Raw genomic sequence first — 24589 nt, 5'->3', positions numbered from 1 at the left:
ATTCTCATTTTTGATATGTTATTACCCTTCAATTTGGATATTTGTGAGATAAGAGAAGAAATTGTTTCGTATTTCCTAAATCATCTCATTAACCCATATCTCTTACCGTTCATCAACTCTCGTTCGCTCTACCCTCTATCAAAAAAAGAGTGAATGAAGGTAGCTGCCTCCCCTAACTCTCCCTCACATAACTCTCCTTCCATTAACTTTACTCCACTATCATTTTTCAATCAAAACAAGCCCCGAATTTGAATCTCCCAACTCTGCTTCACAACAAGAAAAGAAAAAAAGAAGCTATCCACCAATGTGTGAGAGACCATTTATTGTAGAAGGTTCACTTGATAAGTATAAAGACCAACATTAAGGAAAAACATTAATCAATTGACAAATATAAACACCTCGAACAAACCCAATCTCAATTTTTAAACTCAAGACATGAGTACATCCATCCTGGTACAACACCAGCAACTGCAACATTAAACAGCTCAATCCAATCCAATTCTAAACATCTAATCTCACATACGAAAAGATTTAAAAAAATATATGAGAGAACTGATGAAATCGCTGGCCAGACGTATCAAACTCTGCACAATTTCCTGAGATCCCAGCACAATTCAGTTACTGCGTATAGCAGGCACTAAGTCTCGGGAGCTGCAGTCGTAGCTGGAGCTGGAGCTGGAGCCGGAGCCTTCAGAAGCGGTTGCAGAGCCTTGACAACAATGCTCATATTTGGCCGGAACTCAGCTTCATACTGCACGCATAGTGCTGCCACCGCCGCCAACTGGACAACCAAAAATAAATCAAATCACGTTAGCAATAGTTCTATTAAGTGAGAGGCATGCGACCACCCCTGAAATATGCTTGGTCTGGAAATGATTGCACGTGTGCGTGTGTAATAAATAACTAATAAGGGATGTGTGCGCGAGCACGAGTGAATGTTGGGAGGTAGAAACCTTGGCAACTCCTTTAGGAGGATATTCTCCCTTTAGCTTTGGATCTACACACTGCTTAACTTTGTCTTCACTCAGTCTTGGAGTAGCCTATCAAACAGCAAGCCAATGTCAGACCACATGAATTTTCAGAGTGAAATATTAGGACAAGGAGACCCTATAGACCAAAAATTAATAATAGCCAAAGACAAGGTATAAGAATCTCAACTTACCCAGGTAACAAGACTCTGTTGCCCACGAGGCATGGTATGATCAACAGGTTTTCTCCCAGTTAGAAGTTCCAGCAGAACCACCCCAAAGCTGTACACATCGCTCTTCTGGGTCAGCTGTCCGGTCATTGCATACCTGCAAAATAATTAAACAAGCCCCAGATCAACTACATTGCTCTGTGATCAATAATGCTTCTACATGAAGAGGACAAGGATACTGTGATAACAGGGGAATAAATGGTATTAAGCACAAGGCTTGACTATTGTATTTGTAATAATAAATTCTTAAGACACACACCAATCATAAAAAAACAGTGGAATAAATGGTAAAGGATCATTACTCTGGAGCATGATAACCAAAGGTTCCCAAAACTCGAGTGGAATGAAGACGAGCAGCCATGTCAGGAGTCTGATTTGAAAGGTTGAAATCTGCAATCTTGCCTTTAAAGTCTTCAAAGAGAAGCACATTGCTCGATCTAATGTCCCTGTGTATAACCGGTGGCTGAGCCTTCTCATGCAAGTATTCCAACCCTCTTGCTGCATCAACTGCGATTCTTACACGATGCATCCAATCAAGTGTTGGACCCGGTTGTGCCCCTTGAACTCCCTTTCTACCTGCATTTACAAAGTAATTCAAATGAGTACAAGAAATTTGCATTCGGTGCGCCTCAAATTAAGATTAGCAAAAACGGCTCTGCATACCATGCAATATGTCATGTAGAGATCCCATTCTTGCAAACTCGTATGCAAGCACACGGAGATTCCCCTCAACACAGTAACCAAGCAACTCCACAATATTGTCATTCTTCAATCTCGAGACCATGGAGACCTAAAAGATAAGAAAATGTTATGTTAATAAAAAAAACTCATTAAGAGAAATCATACATACCAATAGATATTAGTCAAACTATGTTCACTGAATTATCGATTACCAGACAAATTATAGATTACATACAATGATATATTATGAAATTTCCATTTTAACATGATTTCACACACACCTGAGTCAAGAACTCAACATTTGATTCTGGCTCAGATGAAACATCAAGCTTTTTTACAGCTACAGCTTTTCCATTATCGAGGTTTGCATAATACACCCTCCCATAAGATCCTTCACCAATCAAAGCCTTTGATCCAAAATTCTCAGTCTTCTCTTTCAGTTCCTCCAAAGACAATGCAGGCACTTCAATGATAGGTACTGCCTTTTGCACTTCAGATTTGACAGGAGCTGACACCTTTGAGCCTTTCGGATATCCTAAAATGCACACAAAGCATAAAACTTGTATGTGATAAGGCTATATCAAAATATTTGCTCCACTCCTAACATATGGAAGAGTATGAAACCATTAAAAAAAAAATACGGAACACCTTTTTTGTTTCAAAACAACGGACAGTAACAGTTATCAAAATTATATAAGATTCCTCTATGGCGTTTAAAAACATCATCATCATCCGAGCCTTTATCCTAAAAGGTTGGGATCAGTTACACGAGTATATGACACAAATCAACAAGAATCCACTGCATATATTTATATCCGCCATTCATTTTTATCTAGGATCATAGTTTCATCAACTCCTATTGAATTAATACCATTACTCAGTACTACTTCAAGCCATATCTTTTTAGGTCTTTTGTTTAGCTTCCTACTCTCCTATACAAAATCCCTCAATTCTCCTCACTGCTGCACCTTTATCCCTATGTTGAACATGCCCATACCATCTTAAATAGCTTTCTTGCAATTTATTTTCAATTGGTGTTACTCCAACCTTAAATCTAATAATCTCATTTCTTATTCTATCTCTTCTCGTGTGACCACACATCCGATAAAGCATTCACATTTCTGCCACATGCATTTTTTGGATATGTTTTCTCTTAATAGCCCAACACTTATAACTATACACTTATAGAATTTCCTTGTCAACGTCAGAGGAATCCTTATGTCTCATAAGTCATAAAACATCAGATGCACTCCTTCATTTTATTCACCCGTTTTTAATCCTATCAACTACATTTTCACCAATGTTTCCGTCATCTTTGAAAATCGAGCCAAGATATTTAAAAACCCAACTTTTTGTAACTTTTGTACCATGTATTCGATCATTTGTTCGTTCTCTTGTCTAGTCTTACTAAACTTACATTTCATATATTTTATTTTAGTCATACTTAATCTAAATCCTTCTATAAGGCTTCCCTCCATATCCCAAGTTTTGAGTTAACTCCCAATGTTGCCTCATCCTCTAGAGTTATATCATCCGCAAATAACATGCACCAAGGTACCTCACCTTGAATATGCCGTGTGAGTTCACCTATCACTATGACAACTAGGAACGAGCTTAGTGCCAACTTTATGCATAAGTTTTTAATCCTATGAAAGTTGTCAGAATTAGAAATAGGAACAACCCCACTCCTTAAACCCTTCAACCTCTTTAGTTTAAAATCGCATGTCGAAAAAGTTCCAGGACAAGTAACAACAAATCTCAACAAATATTAATCACCCAACTCAATTTTTGGTAAAACCCATTACCAATTCCCACAATTCAAAAAACGTAATAAAATCAATTTTAAAGACCTCAATTATTTCACTTAGTGCGTTTCATCAAGAATAATTCACAACAAAATTCAATAATCCCAGAATCCACTACTAAAATCCAAAATGATAGAAAGGGTCAAAATTAGATACAAGCGTTGGAAATAGTGAATGAAATATAACCATAAGTGTTATGTAAATGTCAATCAAAACTGACAAACCATTAAAAAAAACCTTTTAAGCATACGTATCAAGAAGCAACTAGTAAGAAACTGAGAATCAGAAAAATACCATCTGTATGATTATTTGGGCTCTTCAGGTGTTCATTTTCATTTGACGGATAAGACTCTTCTACTTGACATGTACAGCACAGCCACTTACGCATCCTGACTCTCTTCCTCAGATATAAATCGTCTTGAGCACTTGGTTTCTCCAGACGTACAAATACACGAGGAGATGGTGCATGTGCCTGCAGTTAAAATAGCAATAGTTGTTTAGTTCGACCTCAATACCTGATATACAATTACCTGATGCACGATCTAAAATTTGACAATCTCTTGGACAAAACTATTCAGCAGAAAAAGTAGAAGAGAACACCAACCACAAATCACTAGACTAAGAAGTTACAAAACTGCAAGTGTAAGGCTGTCAAACATCTAATATGACAAAACATTATGGCATGGAACCAACAGGTGTCAAGATGACAACAAATTCAAAAGAACTAAAAATTCAGGTAGAACACCATGAATTGTTCATTTCCAATAAAAATAGCATTGGACAAAAAGGAGTCGGGAAGTATTATCATAATGGACAAACAATTTAGGGAAAAAGTAGGGTTTTGTTTATCAAGCGATCAAACATCTGCAGAATAATTCAGGAGTTCGTCAGATAAGGATGGCAATATGAAATGTAGCACTGTAAAGCCCTTCACAAAGCAATTGAAAAATAAACAAATCAGTAAAACTGCACGTGAGATCAATAAATAGCGTCCAAAGTTGCCATTTTACTCATTGATTTGTCCATATCAAAAGAATTTAACCGAAAAATTCCACCAACAATAACCCATCAGCAGAAAATTTTCACCCCTCTACCAAACATAATTAACCAAATAAACCCAAAAAAAAGATGTGCAATCTAACTGCACATCAGATACAGTATTCAATTCTTCCCCTAATCCAATCAATTATCAACCCGAATTCAGCTCGAAATTACCATTCCAATAGAAATTCATTCGCACAAAACCAAACTAAAGGAAGAAAACAAGAAAGAGAAAGACCAATTGACTCTCTTACCCCCAAACTATGTCGATGATGTCCCTGTTCCATGATAGTGAGAGAGAAAAAAAAAAAAAACCCCAACAAATCAAGGATCAAAAAAAAAGAGACAACACAAAAATCTCTGCAATCAAGCAATTCAAATCAAAACCCAACAAACAGATAGAGAAAACGAAATGGAGGAAGGTGAAAATGAAGGAAGGCGAATTAAAAAGAATAAAGCTAAATTTGACATATAAGCCAAAATCAAGAATAGCCACTAGATCCAAACCGAAATTACAGGATCACAATCGAAAAATCAAGAACATATTACCTGCTCTTCTTCTTCTTCTCTCTCTTTATTAGGGTTGCTATGTTTGTTGAAGCGAGAATTGGGTTTTTCTTTTGTTGAGCTTTCCTTCGGTGCGTTTGCCTTTTTAGATGGAATCGGCAGCAGAGAAAAACCGAAAGACAGAGAGGCAACGCGGTCTATTTCTCTCTCTATCTAAAAATATTCTTTTAACAAAATCCTTTTTTATAGAAAAAATTTTCAACGTTCAAATATGTTTAGCAGGTGTTATTTGCTTTGAGAATTGATTGCTTTCTTATACTTTTATTATTTTTTGAAGGAAGGGTCATTGAGCTCCTATGTTTTCTCCGAGCCAAATCGGTCCCTCAATTTTAAACAATCTTTTAAAAGAAACCTTAAGTCCATTTTTACGTCTTAATAGAGATGATATAGTCGTTCGTGTTTTTAAAAATAATGGTTCGTTTGATCCAATTTGTTAAAATGTAAGGACTTAATTGATCCATAACCAAAAGAATAAGGGCTTCGAAGGTCCAAAAAAACCGCAAGTATTCTATATAAAAACTGACTAAGCTCGACAACTATCCCTAAATTGACAAATGACACGTGTCATTATATAATTGGCAATTACCACATGGAATATGATTGAAAAATCACCACCAGATATACTTGAAAACGAGGAGGGTTGACTCATCAACAACCAAATAACGACATGTTTTCAAATTCCAAGCAGATGACACCACCATGTATCTAAACTCCAAATAAACAACCAGATAAACAATCTATTCTCAACTAGGCAACGACCATAATAATAAGGTTATCAAAATCAACATCAGGATACAAATTCAACACAAAAATTCACAAGTCCAAAAGGAAAACACTACTCCTTTTAGAGTCAAATCTAATAGTATACTCTTTCTAACCCTTTTGCACGGACTCAGATTAACATCTAACTGCAATATTCTCTCCATAAAAAGTTTCAAATACCTAATTTTGATATCTGGATATGCAGCAACTAGGTCATAGAAACTAAAAACTCTTAAGTAGAGAGACCATTTATTGTAGAAGAAGGTTCACTTGATAAGCAGAGAGACCAACATTAAAGAAAAACATTAATCAATTGACAAACATAAACACCTCCAACAATCCCAATCCCAATCTCAATTTTTAAACTCAAGACATGAGTACATCCATCCTGGTACAACACCGGCAACTGCAACATTAAACAGCCCAGTCCAATCCAATTCTAAACATCTCACATCATATACGAAAAGATTTAAAAAATATATATGACAGAGCTGATGAAATCGCTGGCCAGACGTATCAAACTCTGCACAATTTACTGAGATCCCAACGCAATTCAGTAACCGCCTATAGCAGGCACTAAGTCTCGGGGGCTGGAGTCGGAGCAGGAGCAGGAGGCTTCAGGAGCGGTTGCAGAGCCTTGACAACAATGCTCATATTTGGCCGGAACTCGGCTTCATACTGCACGCATAGTGCTGCCACAGCTGCCAACTGGACAACCAAAAATAAATCAAATCATGTTAGCAATAGAGCTATTAGGTGAAAGGCATGCGACCACCCCTGAAATATGCTTGGTCACGCGCATGTGTAATAAGGTATGTGTGTGCGAGCACGAGTGAATGTTTGGAGGTAGAAACCTTGGCAACTCCTTTAGGAGGATATTCTCCCTTTAGCTTTGGATCTACACACTGCTTAACTTTGTCTTCACTCAGTCTTGGAGTAGCCTATCAAAACAGCAAGCCAATGTCAGACCATATGAATTTTCAGAGTTAAATAGTTGGACAAGGAGACCCTAGAGAGCAAAAATAAGAGTAATAGCCAAAAACAAGATATAAGAATCTCAACTTACCCAGGTAACAAGACTCTGTTGCCCACGAGGCATGGTATGATCAACAGGTTTTCTCCCAGTTAGAAGTTCCAGCAGAACCACCCCAAAGCTGTACACATCACTCTTCTGGGTCAGCTGTCCGGTCATTGCATACCTGCAAAATAATCAAACAAGCCCCAGATCAACTACATTGCTCCGTGATCAATAATGCTTCGACATGAAGAAAAGATACTGTGATACAGTCAATAAAAGGAGCTATCCTTGTAGCTCAATAATAATTTCATATGGGTGTGTGTAAGTCTAGCCAAACACCACATTATTGCATAATATCATAACAATAGATGTAATTGGGCTCATTGTCTTTTTACAAATACCACATCACACGGACATGTGAGAAAAGAATAAATAAAATACGTGTTTTGCAAGAAATCTATAAATGCACAAATTCTTGGTTCTATTAATCCTTTCCAGTAGATACAGGATGAATAAATCAGCACAAAAGAATTAGGGATATAATTGTGAAGCTCATTCATATCTTTGATCGTTTCCATGCAGAGGTGTGACACTGACACAGCTTACTTCTGCAGTAACTTTCATTCTTCAAATGTGAATAAATTTAGATACTTCCACACAAGACAAAATTTATGTGACAATAATTTTAGTTCCAAAAGCTTTCACCTAGAAATCAGCAGACCGAGTAATCGAAAAATTAAAAAATCAAGGGTCTACAAGATCCGTTAAGGCATGGACACAATCAATTCAAAATGCACCAAATCAACGACAACAAAAACCTCCTCTTTTTCCTTTCTAATAAAAATACAAAAGACCACTTTCTTGACACATCGGTATTAATCACAGGCCAAGCCATTACAATCAGAAACTGGAACAAGAGAAGCCCAAAAAGAACGTCCAATGTTGCTTAAATTTGAAACTGATAATGTCGCTGGATTTTGATAGTTCATAAAATATTAAGCACAAGGCTAGACTATTGTATTTCAAATAAATAAATTCTTAGGACTCAAATTAATCATTAAAACAGGGGAATAAATGGTAAAGGATCATTACTCTGGAGCATGATAACCGAAGGTTCCCAAAACTCGAGTGGAATGAAGACGAGCAGCCATATCAGGAGCCTGATTTGAAAGGTTGAAATCTGCAATCTTGCCTTTAAAGTCTTCAAAGAGAAGCACATTGCTCGATCTAATGTCCCTGTGTATAACAGGTGGCTGAGCCTTCTCATGCAAGTATTCCAACCCTCTTGCTGCATCCACTGCGATTCTTACACGATGCATCCAATCAAGAGTTGGACCTGGTTGTGCGCCTTGAACTCCCTTTCTACCTGCAGTTACAAAGTAATTCAACTGAGGACCAGAAATTTGCATTTGGTGCGCCTCACATTAAGATCACCAAAATGGCCCTGCATACCATGCAATATGTCATGTAGAGATCCCATTCTTGCAAACTCGTATGCAATCACACGGAGATTCCCCTCAACACAGTAACCAAGCAACTCCACAATATTGTCATGCTTCAATCTCGAGACCATGGAGACCTAAAAGATAAGAAAATGTTATGTTAATTAAAAACCTTATTAAGTGAAATCATACATATCAATAGATATTAGACAAACTATGTTCACTGAATTATCGATTACCAGACAAATTATAGATTACATACAATGATATATTATGAAATTTCCATTTGAACATGATTTCACACACACCTGAGTCAAGAACTCAACATTTGATTCTGGCTCAGATGAAACATCAAGCTTTTTTACAGCTACAGCTTTTTCATTATCGAGGTTTGCATAATACACCCTCCCATAAGATCCTTCACCAATCAAAGCCTTTGATCCAAAATTCTCAGTCTTCTCTTTCAGTTCCTCCAAAGACAATGCAGGCACTTCAATGATAGGTACTGCCTTTTGCACTTCAGGTTTGACAGGAGCTGACACCTTTGAGCCTTTCGGATACCCTAAAATGCACACAAAGGAATGATAAACTTATATGTGATAAGGCTATATTAAAATATTTGCTACACTCCTAACTTTATGCATAAATTCTCAATCCTATGAAAGTTGTCAGAAACAGGAACAACCCCCCTCCTTAAACCCTCCAACCTCTTTAGTTTAAAATCGCATGTCGAAAAAGTTCCAGGACAAGTAACAACAAACCTCAACAAATATTAATCACCCAACTCAAATTTTGGTAAAACCCATCACCAATTCCCACAATTCAAAAAAGTAATAAAATCAGTTTCAAGACCTCAATTCTTTCACTTAGTGTGTTTCATCGAGAATAATTCACAACAAAAATTCAATAATCCTAGAATCCATCACTAAAATCCAAATGATAGAAAGTGTCAAAATTACATACGAGCCTTCGAGATAGTGAATGAAATAAAACCATTAAGTGCTATGTACATGTCAATCAAAACCAGATTGTAATAACCATTACAAAGAACCTTTTAAGCATATGTATCAAGAAGCAACCTTGCAAGTATCTAGTAAGAAACTGAGCATCAGCAAACTACCATCTATATGATTATTTGGGCTCTTCAGGTGTTCATTTTCATTTGACGGGTAAGACTCTTCCACTTGACATGTACAGCACAACCACTTACGCATCCTGACTCTCTTCCTCAGATATAAATCGTCTTGCGCACTTGGTTTTTCCAGACGTACAAAAACACGAGGCGATGGTTCATGTGCCTGCAGTTAAAATAGCAATAGTTGTTTTAGTTCAACCTCAATACCTGATATACAATTACCTGATGCATGATCTAAAATTTAACATATTCTCTTGGACAAAACGATTCAGAAGAAAAAGTCGAATATGACACTGACCACAAATCACTAGACTAAGAAGTTAGTACAAAACTTCAAGTCCAAAGCTATCAAACATCTAATATGACAAAACTATTTGACATGGAAACAAAACAATGTGTCAAAAACTCAAAATGACAACAAATTCAAAAGAACTAAAAAAATTCAGGTAGAACTCCATGAATTGTTCATTTCCAATAAAAATTAGGGTGACAGTAGGGTTTTGTTCACTTGATGAACAAAAAGGAAAATGATCAAACATCAGCAGAATAATTCAGGAGTTAGATAAGTATGGATAAATGTAATATAGCATTGTAAAGCCCTTCACAAGGCAATTGAAAAATACACAAATCAGTAAAACTGGATGTGAGATCAAGAAATAGCATCCAAAGTTGCCATTTTACTCGTTGATTTGTCCAAATCAAAAGAATCTAACCGAAAATTTCCGCCAAAAATACCCTATCAGCAGAAAATGTTCACCCCTCTACCGAACATAATTAACCAAATAAACCCAAAAAAGGATGTGCAAGCAATTGCACATCATATACAGCATTCAATTCTTCAGGTAATGCAATCAATTATAACTCGAATTGAGCTCGAAATTACCGTTCCAATGAAAATTCATTCGCCAAAAAAAACCCAAACCAAAGGAAGAAAACAAGAAAGAGAAAGACCCATTGACTCTCTTACCCCCAAACTGTGTCGATGATGTCCATGTTCCATGATAGGAAGAAAAACCCAACAAATCAAGAATCAAAAAGAAGACACAACACAAAAATATCTGCAATCAAGCAATCCAAAGCAAAACCCAACAAACGGAGAGAAAGAATGAAATGGAGGAAGATGAACATGAAGAAAGGAGAAATTAAAAAAGACAATCCAAATTTGACATGTGAGCCAAAATAAAGAATAGCCGCCAGATCCAAACCGAAATTACAGGATCAGAATTGACAAATTAAGAACAGATTACCTGCTCTTCTTCTATCTCTTTATTAGGGTTGGTTTGTTTGTTGAAGATTGGGTTTTCTTTTGTTGTTGAGCTTCCTTCGCTGGGTTTGCCTTTTTAGATGGAATCGGAAGGAGAGAGAAACCCAAGACAGAGAGGCAACGCGGTCTCTTTTTAGTTTTTCTCTCTCCATCTAAAATATTTCTTCAAACAAATCTTCTTCTTTTTTTTTTATAATATTTTTTGTTGGATTTTTATGATTGTACTCGGTGAGTGAATAACTTTCATCTTGAGAATAAGAGGTAATTTGATTGGTTAGGTTGGCTGTCTAATACCTTAAAATTCAGGGTTCTATTCTCAATAGAAGGGGTTGGGATATGGATAGTTTCCATCTATTGTGATTGCTTTTATGTTTCTCGGGCATGGCTTAACGTGTTTGTGATTTATGGGTCTTTAAAAAAAAAAAAACTTTCGTCCTTATTTCTAAAATTTTTAACTTGTCATTATTGGAATACAACTCTTTTAACATCTAAAAAATGTTAGGGATATGGATAGTTTCCATCTATTGTGATAGCTTTTATATTCCTCGGGCATGGCTTAACATGTTTGTGACATATGGGTATTTAAAAAAAAAACATTCATCCTTATTTCTAAAATTTTTAACTTGTCATTATTGGAATGCAACTCTTTTAACATCTAAAAATTATTGGAATACAACTCTTTTAACATCTAAAAAATGTTAGGGATGTCAGTAAAAAACATTTCATTCACTTGATTGATGTAAGTGTAGGGGCCCATAAAATCTTATTATTGAACCAGAAAGTGACACATCCATTATTGGGATGATTGAAATATTTTTTACTGGATCCCTATCACTTCTGTCAACATCTTGTCTTTTGACAAGTCAATAGATGTTAAGTGAATCTCAATATGTGTTTATAGTCAATGACTATTTCACACGTCACACAAATTTGGAGTTAGAGCAACTCCGGTGGTAAAAACTATATCAAGCACTTCAAAATCATTCTCTCTCTTCTACTCTCTCCTACGTGGCATAACTTAATTGGGTGAGTGGGTCCCACAATATACACTATTCATCAACACTTCATACTCATTTTCTTATTTTTTCTCTCTTACTTTTTATCATTTCTTTCTTACTTTTCATCATCTCTCTTCATTTTCATCACATCTCTATTCCTTTTTATCATCCCTTTCTTCCTTTTCATCATCTCTCTTCACTATTCATCAACTATATACATACTACATATTTCAAGTGTCATTTTTAACAACAACCTATATTTCAAGTGTCATTATCAAGAAAGTGTGTTTTTCAAGTGCTCATTTTCTTCCATTGTAGAACTCCAACACTCTAAATTTTCCATAAAGTTCACTTTTCAACACTTGAAAATGTGTTATCAAGTGTATATTGGACATGTTCTTAAGACGAAGGTCGCATTTTGAGGTTTATAGCATTACTCTTGTTTTTTTTTTATGACAAGACAACCTTTGAAGTGTTTAAGCGAGAGTGGGTTCAAAGACACAACCCCCACCACGTTTTCAAAATCATGGCAATTTTGAGAGGTGCGTGAATCCTAAAATAAACCCTATCTAAACCACATTCCATAATCATCATTAGCAATGTAAACCTCCACTTGGAAAAGCCTACCTAGATTCACTCTTGGCATGCCCCAAAATAATAATCATGTTTTTTCAATGGTTTAGTGGAGTTTTAGAGAGAGACGAAAGCGAAAGCCTATGTGGGGGTCATACCCCCCTTAGAACAACGTTTCCTTTCAAACCTTTCAACCAACCGATACGACTCCTGAGAGCAACTAACTTTTTAAACGAATTGATACGACTCCTGAGAGCAACTTTCGCTAAAACTCGAGCAGTTTGTTGAAAACTCGCTTGCATCCCTTGATGAATGGTTGGTTGTACAATGAGGGCATATGGTACAAGTGACTACTAGCTAGGACTTGAAAGAAATACCAACTTCTTTACCCCAACAAGTAAGCAACTAAGCACATGTATGGTCAACAAATTGATCCTTTCCTTTTCAACTATTCCAACACATTCAAACATTGTTGTCCGAACACAACTCCAAACACACTAAACCCAGAAAAAATGTTTTGCATGCAAAATAAGTAGGGAGTTTTATTGTTCATTAAGCAACCATAATACAGTTCATACACCCGTGTAACAAAAAAAATATACATACGTATAAGGGAAATTGCAAAGTATAACAATAGCATCTGAAAGTTTATCTCCAACTCCTCACAAATACAATTACTTCACAACAGGTGAAATCAGCAAAAACCCTAAAGAATTTCCCAAAGAAATGACAGGGTAAGTGAAAGACAGCACAACGTCTCAGACCAGGCCACTTCCAAAGGATAGCAAGCTACTACAAAAAATACAGTTTTCAGAAACAAACACGGGACATTCTGCATCATGGAACAAACATGGGGCTTTTGGCATTATAGAGTTCGTTATGCCATAATTTTTTACCTCGTAAGGGTAACTGGTATCCATTTCCTTCCATACTACAGTCTAGTAGCTAAATTTCATCTGTAGCCACCGCCATATGGTTGTTGAGGATAACCACCAGTGCCCATCATTGGGTTATACCCACCAGTGCCCATCATAGGGTTATAACCACTGGGCATGGTTGAACCGGGTGGGAAGCCAGTTTGCGGTTGCATATTGACTCCTTGCCCCATATTCATTCCCATGCCCATGTTCATACCCATGCCCATGGGTCGATTCATGCCAGGATAGCCACCCATGCCCATACCTGCACCAGGACCTCCACCCATGCCCATTCCCATGCCAGGACTCACCATAGGATTTGATGGAGGCCTAAGAGCACCAGCACCTGTTCGGCCCATTCCCGAACCAGATCCCATAGCTTTACCCATGGTGATGGTAGATATGACAGGAGTGGCACTGGTTTTCTCCATCCTCTTCTCCTTACGGTTGATTGAATCAAAATCAACTCCAATATCTGCCAATGGATTAATTTTAGCTGCAAAAAAGAAAACCGACATCATTTTTAGACACATTCAAACCTTAAAAAGAATAATAACACATTCTGCTTGTTTCAACATAAAAGATCTGAGCACTCACGTCCAGATATATTCAAATTGACCAGCCCTCTACTCAATGTATCATTCCAAACTGCCGACTTGGTTTCAAACTTGTCCTTGGACTGAGGAGCTATAGCAAGTGATCCTGTAGAAGATATACTAGCAGGCTGTGAAGTTATGGGAGTGTTTGGGCCTTGAGCAAACATGTTACCTAAAAAATCATTGTTATGATGTACAGCTGGTCCAGCTGTAGTTTGAGGAGCAATTTGTGAAGTAGCAGGGGCTCCAGAAAACTGCTGTGGAGTGAAGTTTCCATTGTTAAAATGTGCAGGTGGTGCACCAGGCGCATGATGAGCAGTTTGTGGAGGAGGTGAGGCGGCATAAACCTGTTGGGGAAGGAAGCTTCCATTGGTATACTGGGTACCAAGTCCACTTGTGGTCTGATGAGTATATTCTTGAGAAATAGGGGCCGCAGAACCATGTGTAAGATGCTGTGCAGGAGGTCCAGATTGAATTTGTAGAGGCATGTATGAAGCAGCAGGAGCTGCAGGTCCTCCATGCGAAACGAAACCCCCACCATTGAATTGGGTAATTAGTCCTGAAGGAGCCTGAGTACCCATGTTTGCAGCCACTGGAGCCAAAGAACCGGCCTCCTGTTGGAAATTCCTTTGCACATCAGCACTTGGTTGAGGTTGGCCAGCGGGACCTGAAAAGGCTCCGTGCAAAGCTACTGGAAGTGGTGGACGACCAGATGGTGGGAGAATATCTGCCAAGATATCAGTTTCTTGATGCACAGCAGACAGTTCTTCAGCCAAAAACTGTGAGTTTTCTGAAGGTTGTTGAGCACCAGGGGCACTAGATGTGGGGTAAGTTATGGCAGAAAAGGAGTCTGCAAAGTCAAAATTAGTGACTGCACCAGCATTTGTCACAGATGGCTGGGGCATTTCAGCATTTTGATCCATGGCAAGCTGAAAAGGAGCTGCGGAACCCGAACTTTGTTGTGCTGGAGGAGCAGAGTCTGCAGAAGGGATGGCTTTGAAAGGAGAGTCGCCAAAAGGGTCTTCAAAAGACTGAGCAAAGGGCATATAAAAAAGTATCTCAGCAATCTTCTAAAACAATCCTTGCTGGAAGTGTGGACAACAGAACATAAGGGTTGCAATAAGTACGGAAAATCACATTAAGGAAACTACATGGAGAACAAAAACTCTCTTCATCTGAATTCAACAGCCTAGACAACATTAACTAATTAATAAATCAACATTCAGTAACAACTTAATATCCTTTTTGGTATATGAGGTTCAATTCAAGATTCAATTGATGAAATTATTCTTATATTCATCCACATCCTAGAATATAAAGTCAAGCCTCTTCTCCGTGTACAAGCCTCTTCTCCGTGTACAAGCCTCCCTGTAAAAATCACTCAATGACACCATGAGTTGTTTTTTTATAAAGTATCACACGTTACAATGAAGCAAATACACGTGATTACCCATAATGCAAAGAAACTATTTCTGGAACAATAAGGCTTTGGTATCTACTACTCTGCAAGACTAAATATAAAAGATGATACCTGATTAATGACCGTGGATGCAGGCAGCGTGGTATCAAGTGTGGATCCTGAAATCATCTTAGCATGCCCAACAGTTTCAGAGGCCGGGGTTGCAGATGCAGCAGGCATGACGGCCAATGGGTTTGGAGGGAATGAATCTGAAAGGGAACCAAGTAAGTCAACTTCCCCATTATTTGTGCCAGTTGGAGTTGCAGCACTGCTTGAGGTAAAGGGGGGCAGCTATACTATTTTGAGTGGGGGAAGCTGCATCAAGAACAATAGAGAGGTGAAGAGAAGCTAATTATTGAGGCTGTTTAGGACTTCCATAAAACACACACACACACACACATATATATATATCTGTTAGGAAATCATGATAAATCATATCTACATATAATAAAAAAATTAATAGGCATGGGAAGAGATTGAAGAAATCATCGGAAATGTGGGGCCTGTGGGCCAATATCGAATGTGGGACAATTCATTTTACAGGGGTTAATTTCAAGAAAATTACAAGCAAAAGAAAATTGTCCGCGGATCACAATAACTACACGAACTGTTGGACAATTTTCGAATTTACTTGGGTCTTAAATAAGCTGCAAGACAATACGATGGAGAAATTTCTAGTATCAACTTCATATTGAACTAAGACGCATCGTCTAATCATCCGGGTACGTATCCAAAATTAAATGAACATGAAACAACTACAGTCATCCACTAAAAAATCACTACTTAAGAAAGACACCAGGACACAGGATCCCTTAGCTGCCACAGATCGCCCCTTAACCAAACGATTTATAAGAGACATCTCAAAACAATTGCAATAAGAAAAAATTGGATTTAAAACATGTGAAAGAAAGAACACTTGCATTTAAACCATAATTTAAACTCTAAAGAACTCCCAAAAGCAAATTACTGAAAGGGAGAACAAAAATTGGAATTCAGATTTCCAACCCCCATACAACAACTAAATAGCATGTAATCAAAATATTCAGAAACTATGAAATATTTTACTCGAAATTCATAACACTGTAATTATGTATACCAACAAAAGAGTTTCCAGAATTTATTCTAGTTCTTTTAAAGCACATCCTGACACATCCAGCAAGTAGTTATCATGAACAACAACGATATGCAATCATTTAAGTTATAGAAACACCTAGAATGGAGCCATTCCCAGTGTGGTTTACACATGAACACATGTAGTGTGGACTTTCAGTACCTGAAACAGAACCACGCGGATCAAATTCATCGAATGCCTCAACTTTCTGGCTTTCAGGAGATTCAGAAGTGCAAACGCCAACATTTGCTTGGCTAAGATTATTTGCCGCAGGAGGAGAAGAAGCCCTGGGAACAGATGCCGCTGACAGCTTCTCCATCCCTATCATCAAAAGATTACCACAATTAAATGAACTAGTAATATTCATGATCAGGCACTTAACCCATGTTTCTTAGGAGACATAGAAGACAAGATGATTGTTCTTTTCCAGCCAAGGGGAGGAAAACATGGAGCAAGGGGAAATCATATACTTCAAGAGGATACGTGTGAAGAGAAGGAATGCAGTAGCAATAATCTCCCCCTAAACCCAACCAAAGTGGATGAACTGGAGGAATGAGAAGTAACTCCGACAATGAAAAGAAATCACCAACATTCTTCCCCATGCATACTTCCTTTGGCTCTATACCAGACAAACAACAGAATAGGAAGGCACCCTTAATCTTGATCATTCAACACAACCCCACACACAACCCCCCCCCCCCCCCCCCCCCGTTTGTTTTACTTTCCAATCTATCCTACCAAACAAAACCTTACTGCAAGCCTAACATACAAAAGAATACCTTTCACCATAAATGGGGCTCCTAGATTCACCAATAGCTTCCTCATAGCTAGGAGGAGCACCAGTATTTTGCTCAGGCCGCCTGACAATACTAACAGTTGTGAAAGGATCAATTATTGTACAAATTAAAAGAAGACGACCACTATTAAATAATACCAAAAGTCAACAACGTTGAGCATTTACCTTCCATCTTGATGTTGGTCGTCAGCTTTCGCACCACTGCCACTGCAGAAGAAGGCAGGGCATAATAGATATTAGAGGAGTCCCAGAAAAAAAAATAGAAATTTTTATTATGCATGTCTTCATGATGTTTAGTGATGAACGGTTGCACAGTTGTGATATTTTTGGAGCCAACGTTATTGGGTGGTGATTGAAGTAGGATTGGTGATTCCTCTTTGTTGAGAAAACGAGGAAAATGGGAAGGGTACTTCTGACGGTTTTAAATGTGAAATGATTTTATAGCCGAAAATTTATTAATTTCATAAAAATAGTTCACGGTTTCCTTTGCTTGAACATATTTATAGTTTCTTCTTGCATCAGTTTTCATCATGTGCAATGTTCCGAACTAGATTACATTATTTGCATCCTTATTCACCTTGTGTATCATCCATGGAGCATCTTCATTACTGCATTATATTTCATCTTTTTTTTTCTCATTTGATTTTTCAATCTTCTACAGAAAGGATTTGATTCTTGATTGCATCTTCCTAGCTATTATATTGTTATTGTATAAGTTCAATGAACATAATGAACATCTACTTATCCAACAAATTTAAAACTCACAAGGCCAATGTTAGAATCAGAGTAAAGAGATCGAAATTTATGTGCGGAAGACAGACAGTTTTTTTTTTAAAGAAAAGAGCATAGTGTTTGCAAATAGGTGGTCGATAGGAAAAAAGAGGAGACAAAGTGATTAATACCCTCACTGTGACTGGACAAAGAAAAAAGGACATATATAGCCTTTTGTCATGGTTGTACCTACACAGCAAGAGAGCTTAGGGTTCAGGATTCAAACAATGGTGGAAAAGATGGTAAGCCAGTGACGCTTTTTATCCCTTCTATTCGGTGGATAGTGTGGAAAGAAAGAAACAACAGCACCTTCTAAGTAGAGTAAAGGTTAAATTCTAATTTATGCGATATAGTTTTAAAACAATCTTCATAAAAAAAAACATACCGGGATGAAGATTGGCCATCATCATCAAAAGCATGATCTCTATCAGAGCTCCTGCTTCTTGATTCATACTGGTAATCATCAACACTACGACTTCTTCCCCTGTCATCCCTGAACCCATCTCTGCTGTAGCGTTCATCATAATCTCTTCCATAACGATCTCCATCACGACTGGATGAGTCCCCATATCTGCCATCATCCTTATAACTGTAATCTCTTTCCCTTCCATAATCATTCCGATCATCATCCCTGCCTCCATAACGACCTTCATTATGATCATCTTCGTATCTATCACCATATCCTCCTCCACTTGAATATGAACTAGGCCTATACATTCCACCAGCTGATGTGTTTCGAAACCTGTGGAAACACCATTTTATATCTTATAAACCATAACCTCCACCAACAATATACTAGAGAAGTGACCTGTAGTCCATTTCAGTTATATGATTCTTTTGTTTCCTCATTCGATGAAACCCAGAAAGAATTTCAAGATTTCAGTTGCAACAATGATATTACCAATATCATTACTTGACTGGATATCAGAGATGAAATCTTCAAAATATGATTTAATAGACACTAATAACCACAAGAAAAAATAAGAAATTGTTTGAGAGTACGTGGACAACTTAGACAGGGTAAAGAAATTAAAACTAGCGTAAATTAACAGGGGAAACCATGCAATAGTATTAGTAGTTCAATTTAGAAGCATCATTTTCCCCTCCTATCTGATGTAGGACACAATGCTGCAAAGTGAAAAACAGATACTAGCGGTCGCCTGCAAACCACTTCAAAGTTTACAACTGGTCCAAAGGCCCAGTCATCTATGGTTTAAGAGAGGCTATGACTGTTCGACAGAATGGGCAAGAAAATGTTATGAAGCTTCACATGTCTGAGTATACTGCTGGTCCAAAGACCCATTCCCATGCCATTGAGCTACTCAGTTCAGGTGTGGGTTAGAACCCAATAAGTCAACAATTTTGAAGTCATTGCCACCATCTTGGCTAAATAATATCAAGGTAGATGGAGGAGGCAACAGCCAAATTCAAAGTAACGGATGGAAGATAAAGGACCCAATAAAAGACTTCTGAAGCAAAAAATACCACGATACAGTACTTTCATATCAAGGAATGTATTGCTAACCTCATCAGATACTATAAAAAAAATTTTAATCTCTCAGTGAATGAGGATCATCATCATCATCATCATCCGAGCCTTTATCCCAAAAGTTTGGGATCGGCTACACGAATCTATGAGAACGTCACCGGGAATCCATCACATGTATTTGTTTTCTCCATTCATTTCTATCATGAATCATACATTCATTCACTCCTATTAAATTTATATAATTTCTTATTACTTCAAGCCATTTCTTTTTAGGTCTACCTCGCCGCCTTGGCGCCTCCTACTCTCTCCTATACAAATTCTCTCAATCCTCCTCACCTCGGCACCGCTATAACTATGTTGGACATGTCCATACCATCTTAAACGATTTTCTATTAACTTATCTTCAATAGGTGCTACTCCTACCTTTAGATCTAATAATCTCATTTCTTATCCTATCTTTCCTAGTGTGACCACACGTCCAATGAAGCATTCGCATTTATGCTACATGCATTTTTGGATATGTTGTCTCTTGATAGCCCAACACTGTGAACCATACATCATTGCAGATCGAATAGCTTACCTATAAAATTTTCCCTCCAACCTTAAGGAAATTCTTTGGTCGCATAAAATCCCGGATTCATTCTTCCACTTATTCCACCCGTTTTTAAACCTATTAACTACATCATCACTTATATGTCCATCTTCTTGAAAAATCGATGCAAGATATTTAAAAGCCTTACTTTTTGTTACTTCTCTACCATCTAGTTCAATTCCTTGTTCGTTCCCTTGCCTACACTTACTAAACTTACATTTCATATATTCTGTTTTAGTCCTACTTAGTTTAAATCCTTTAGACTCTAATGCTTGCCTCCATATTTCAAGTTTTGAGTTAACTCCCTATAAAAAAATTTAAATCTCTCAATGAATATTTTAAAAAAAAAATGGAATTCTTTTTTATAGAAATAAGCAGCTGAAAATATAATGAGGTGCAAGCACCGACTCTTGAGATATCCATAAGTACTTCATCAATTAAGTCAATTACTACACCTGCAACTAAAGATATCACACAGAAAATAAGTCGTCAAACATTTTAAAATAAATACAGAATATATGCCAACAAAAGAATATATCATGAACAGCTAAAACATGAAAATGCATGTTCCGTAAGAAAAAAGCTATCAGGCGACAACTTTCCGGAGAACCAAATTTCAAAGATACCAAATCCTGATTTGAAAATTAGTCATGCAAATACATTGATCAGAATTATCCATGAGATTAAGTACAATCTCAATTCAAAGTATATCAAAAAAAAAATCAAATTCATATTTGAAAATTTTAAAAGAGGCCAAAAAGATTGTGGATTCACTTGTGCAGTCAATAGGACCCGTCATATAATTTACGGGTGGAAAAATACAATACCACTTAGGACTTCAACCAGCAATAAACGAATGCTTATAATGCATGTCATTGACAGTATACACAGAGCACGAAATGAAAAATAAAGACCTACAAAAGTAAGCATTCTAGACAACTTTTATTGAAAGTTAACTCACTTGTCCCTGTTAACAGCGGCCTTCTGTCTAACTTCAATTATTTTCTCTTTATCATTTACCAGGACCACAAGACTTTGAGATTTCTTCCTGACATTGTTTCCCTGGTCTCTTCCACTGGAATCAATATATCGGAAATCTGACAATGTCTGCGACAAGGAAGATGAATATAAATATATCGACTAAATCATTTAAAGATAAATCATATTTGCGAAAAAGAACAATGAATAACATAAGGATGTTGTTAGCACTAATGAAATGAAGAATTACCGATGTTTGATATGCGTGTTCTCTAATTTCCTCAATTACACGCTCTGATCCATGGGCAACTAGGTATTCCAAAACAATCAAGGCCTGAAGTGCAACACAAGAAATATCAAAATAATTTGTGGAGACAAAATGTTGAAAACAACATGGTATCAATTTCTTCTTTTTTTTAAGAAGCAAAAAATAACTACTATCGTCTATGGTCCACCAGAAAAATGAATAATTACTATAATAACTAAGTAATACAGTTAATTTATCAAAAGAAATGCAGACCTTGTACACATGCCGCCAGTTCTTGCCAATATCGTTAATCCTTTTCCATAATACTGCCATGATCATCTGGTATTCATGACTGTATGAATATTGGAATATAAGCCCCTCAATATCAAATTAGTAACCAAAAGATTCCAAAAGAAGTTAGGTCAAACTTACTAATTTTTGGAAGCCTGAGCAATATCTGAGAGAAGTGATCCATGAGGACCCCAGGACTCATTGTTTGTCGCATCAAGAACCTGAAAGAAAAACAAATCAAGACCATGTTTCATAACCTTGAACATTAAGAATATAAGACCACATAATAATGCGTTTGAAAATGATTTTCAAAGCAATGAGCTATTGCCTAAAATAAGCGTCACTGGCAAAGAGCTTCCAATATTTACGGTCAAATCAATTAGAAAAACTTCAAGAAGATTTTGTGGAGTCACTCTTATAACAGGAAAACCACCAACAACTAGACATAATATCAGTAAATTAACCCGGCAGAGAACTAGAGCACAATATTTTACCTTCTGCTCGATTCCAGGAACTTTGAGCACTTTTTTATTGACCTCTCTCTTTCTGCATAAAGAACACGGTAAAGAGAAACATTTGAGCACAATTGACTCATAAAAATTGGTAGAACATAGTACAATAGATGGACATTTAAGAAAAATCATGAGATCAAACTAGTTCTAAATTTATCCAGTTTAATCAGCAAACTGGCCCAAAAGGTACGTACAAACTCACTTTATATAACAACGGGATTCCTAGGATACTCACTACATAATGAATAAAATATTTGAACTTACAAGTCCCTAACAGTTTGACCAAAGGCTTTCTTCATCCTTGCTCAGGAACCCGTGTCAACAGAAATCTTTACCAGCAGTTTTTGCCCTGTGTGAAAAGAACCCTTTAGATTTTGACGATAACAGGGGCGAGGGGAATGAACACATAACATAAGAAGATCTTGAAACATTAAGACTAACTACAACGAGACCCTTCGTGCAATTATTCACTTTTGTACAAAAAAAATCCATATAGCAGTAAGTAAGGTATCATAACTTAGAGCTACACAGTGTTAAAACCATAATTCCAACAAAGTCTCCAACCAAATTAGACTGAGACATGGAAAGCAAGACCAACATAACATATAAAAAAATCAAGTTGCCATGCTGAGGAAGATAATTATGATCCTTATGAAAGAAACAAAAAATTGCAGACTTCAGCCATAACCTCAAGGGGAATTAGAAAGCTTCCAGAAGCCTTCAACCCCATGACGTACAATAAATGGAATGAGATATGCAAAGTACACCTAACATCTGATTCATCAAAATACATCCAAAAAGACCAAAACCCAGATAGGGAAAAAAAGCGCATGATAGCACAAATTACCGTTCAGATATGATCCATGAAACCCAATACTTTATCACCATTGTAATCAAATCGATATAGGAATTAAGCCAAAAAGGAAAGAACAATTAGCAATAATAAAAAAAAATACATAATTCAGGTAAAAACTAGCTGAAACAACGAGAGTGACATTGAATCAGGACATCAAATTACATATCAGATCTGAAACGCCTAAAAAAGAAGTAAAATTTGAAAAACCCAGATCATAGTAAAAGAGGAGGAGATCGAACCTGATCGAAGCAAAGCCAATACAGCCGGATCTGAACGCCCAATTGCTCAATCCGAGATAAGAGAAAATTTGAAAGCGAAAAAGCAACAAATCACCCAATCAATCTTAACCAACAAAATAACATAACACAGACGAACAGAGAGGGACAGAGGGAGGGAGGCAGGAAGAAGCGGAAATTGCGAAGAGCCTCCCCGAAAGAATTTCTAGGAATAATGCCAGAAAGAGGGAGCGAGAGGTCGTGTTCGTTCGGTTTGTTATTTAATTTTCTACATTAATTAATTAAGAAATTCTGGAATTATACGGTTAGTGAGAATAATAAAAATTTATAAAAAAAAAAAAAAAAACGCATATTATATATATATTTTAAACAGAGATTTGGAGTGTGGTAGAATTCCAATCTATGATTTCTTAATGGTATGGGTGATCCCTTGCATGCATTGATATTGTTATTGTCGTTCAATCAACGGTTCATTTGCGAGACAGCACACCTTACACATAGAATCAAGTTTTTTTTTTTTTTCTTTTGTTCTTATACCTCTTTTTATGGTACACATAAAAAATCACCGTAAAATGGTAGGAAAGCTTTATTTTGATTTTCAAGGGATGGTTTTTTAGGTCAAATATTGTTTTCGACCAAATTTTTATATGTATCTATGAGAACGAGTATTTAATTATATTTGTTCATTTTAAATTGAGTACAAATTTTACTTCTTCTACTGCTTTGGAAATCTTATACGTCTGAGTCTTTAGATTTTCAAAATAGCGTGTGTGATGTAAAAAAGAAAAATGTTTCGACTCATTGTGATTTTTGACTTGGACCTAATTAGATCTAAAACAATAGTGACGAATTGAGTTGTAGAATATACGAAAGCGTCAAAACTCCGCAAACCCTCTTGAATTAGACAACTTCTAGATGATACAACCACAACCATAATATATATATATATATATATATATATATATATATATTTTTTTTTTTTTTTTTTTGATAGGCAATACAGCAAAAAATATATAGATAACCAGAAACCAAGTACAAAAGGGTTTAAGGGCATCCGAGGATGGTATATTTTATATTCGTACAAATAATTTCTTCTACATTAATAGAACCTTACTGAAGTATTCCATAAAAATTGATGTTATTTTCTATGACTTCGTTGATGATATGGTCGATTTTTTTTTTTTAATTTTTTGACATAAATTTAACCCAACCAATCGTCTGTTATTAGTGGTTATTTCGATCAACGGTGGAAAA

The 24589-nt window shown here is 36.7% G+C and overlaps 3 protein-coding genes across 4 annotated transcripts; all 3 read right to left on the bottom strand.

The window, feature by feature from the left end:
- Window positions 1-360: 360 nt before the first annotated feature.
- LOC119980373 (PTI1-like tyrosine-protein kinase 1) lies at window positions 361-5429 on the bottom strand. The gene is made up of 8 exons (XM_038823045.1): window positions 5275-5429; window positions 3979-4156; window positions 2161-2414; window positions 1862-1988; window positions 1501-1774; window positions 1163-1295; window positions 954-1040; window positions 361-781 (listed from the first exon to the last, which is right to left on the bottom strand). The coding sequence occupies exons 2-8, from the start codon at window positions 4070-4072 to the stop codon at window positions 638-640; spliced, it is 1113 nt and encodes a 370-aa protein (XP_038678973.1). The 5' UTR covers window positions 4073-4156; window positions 5275-5429; the 3' UTR covers window positions 361-637.
- Window positions 5430-6346: 917 nt separating this feature from the next.
- Window positions 6347-11049, bottom strand: LOC119980558 (PTI1-like tyrosine-protein kinase 1). 2 transcript variants are annotated; one of them, XM_038823302.1, is made up of 8 exons: window positions 10897-11049; window positions 9635-9812; window positions 8823-9076; window positions 8525-8651; window positions 8165-8438; window positions 7121-7253; window positions 6909-6995; window positions 6347-6762 (listed from the first exon to the last, which is right to left on the bottom strand). In XM_038823302.1, exons 2-8 carry the CDS (start codon window positions 9726-9728, stop codon window positions 6631-6633), a joined length of 1101 nt encoding a protein of 366 aa, XP_038679230.1. In that variant the 5' UTR covers window positions 9729-9812; window positions 10897-11049; the 3' UTR covers window positions 6347-6630. The 2 variants fall into 2 exon arrangements, with proteins under 2 accessions (XP_038679230.1, XP_038679229.1); XM_038823301.1 differs by lacking the exon at window positions 10897-11049 and adding an exon at window positions 10617-10664.
- A 1950-nt stretch (window positions 11050-12999) lies between these two features.
- On the bottom strand, window positions 13000-23595 carry LOC119980559 (clathrin interactor EPSIN 2-like). Its single transcript, XM_038823304.1, has 14 exons — window positions 23339-23595; window positions 22508-22592; window positions 22226-22277; window positions 21873-21952; window positions 21714-21792; window positions 21444-21527; window positions 21177-21322; window positions 18520-18876; window positions 17529-17570; window positions 17337-17427; window positions 16737-16877; window positions 15529-15747; window positions 13999-15028; window positions 13000-13897 (listed from the first exon to the last, which is right to left on the bottom strand). The coding sequence occupies exons 2-14, from the start codon at window positions 22540-22542 to the stop codon at window positions 13437-13439; spliced, it is 2817 nt and encodes a 938-aa protein (XP_038679232.1). The 5' UTR covers window positions 22543-22592; window positions 23339-23595; the 3' UTR covers window positions 13000-13436.
- Between the last annotated feature and the right edge of the window lie 994 nt (window positions 23596-24589).

The sequence above is a fragment of the Tripterygium wilfordii genome, chromosome 16 (genome assembly GCF_013401445.1).
Source record: "Tripterygium wilfordii isolate XIE 37 chromosome 16, ASM1340144v1, whole genome shotgun sequence".
NCBI classification, from domain to species: Eukaryota; Viridiplantae; Streptophyta; class Magnoliopsida; order Celastrales; family Celastraceae; genus Tripterygium; species Tripterygium wilfordii.
This window is presented reverse-complemented; position numbering and strand designations above follow the sequence as displayed.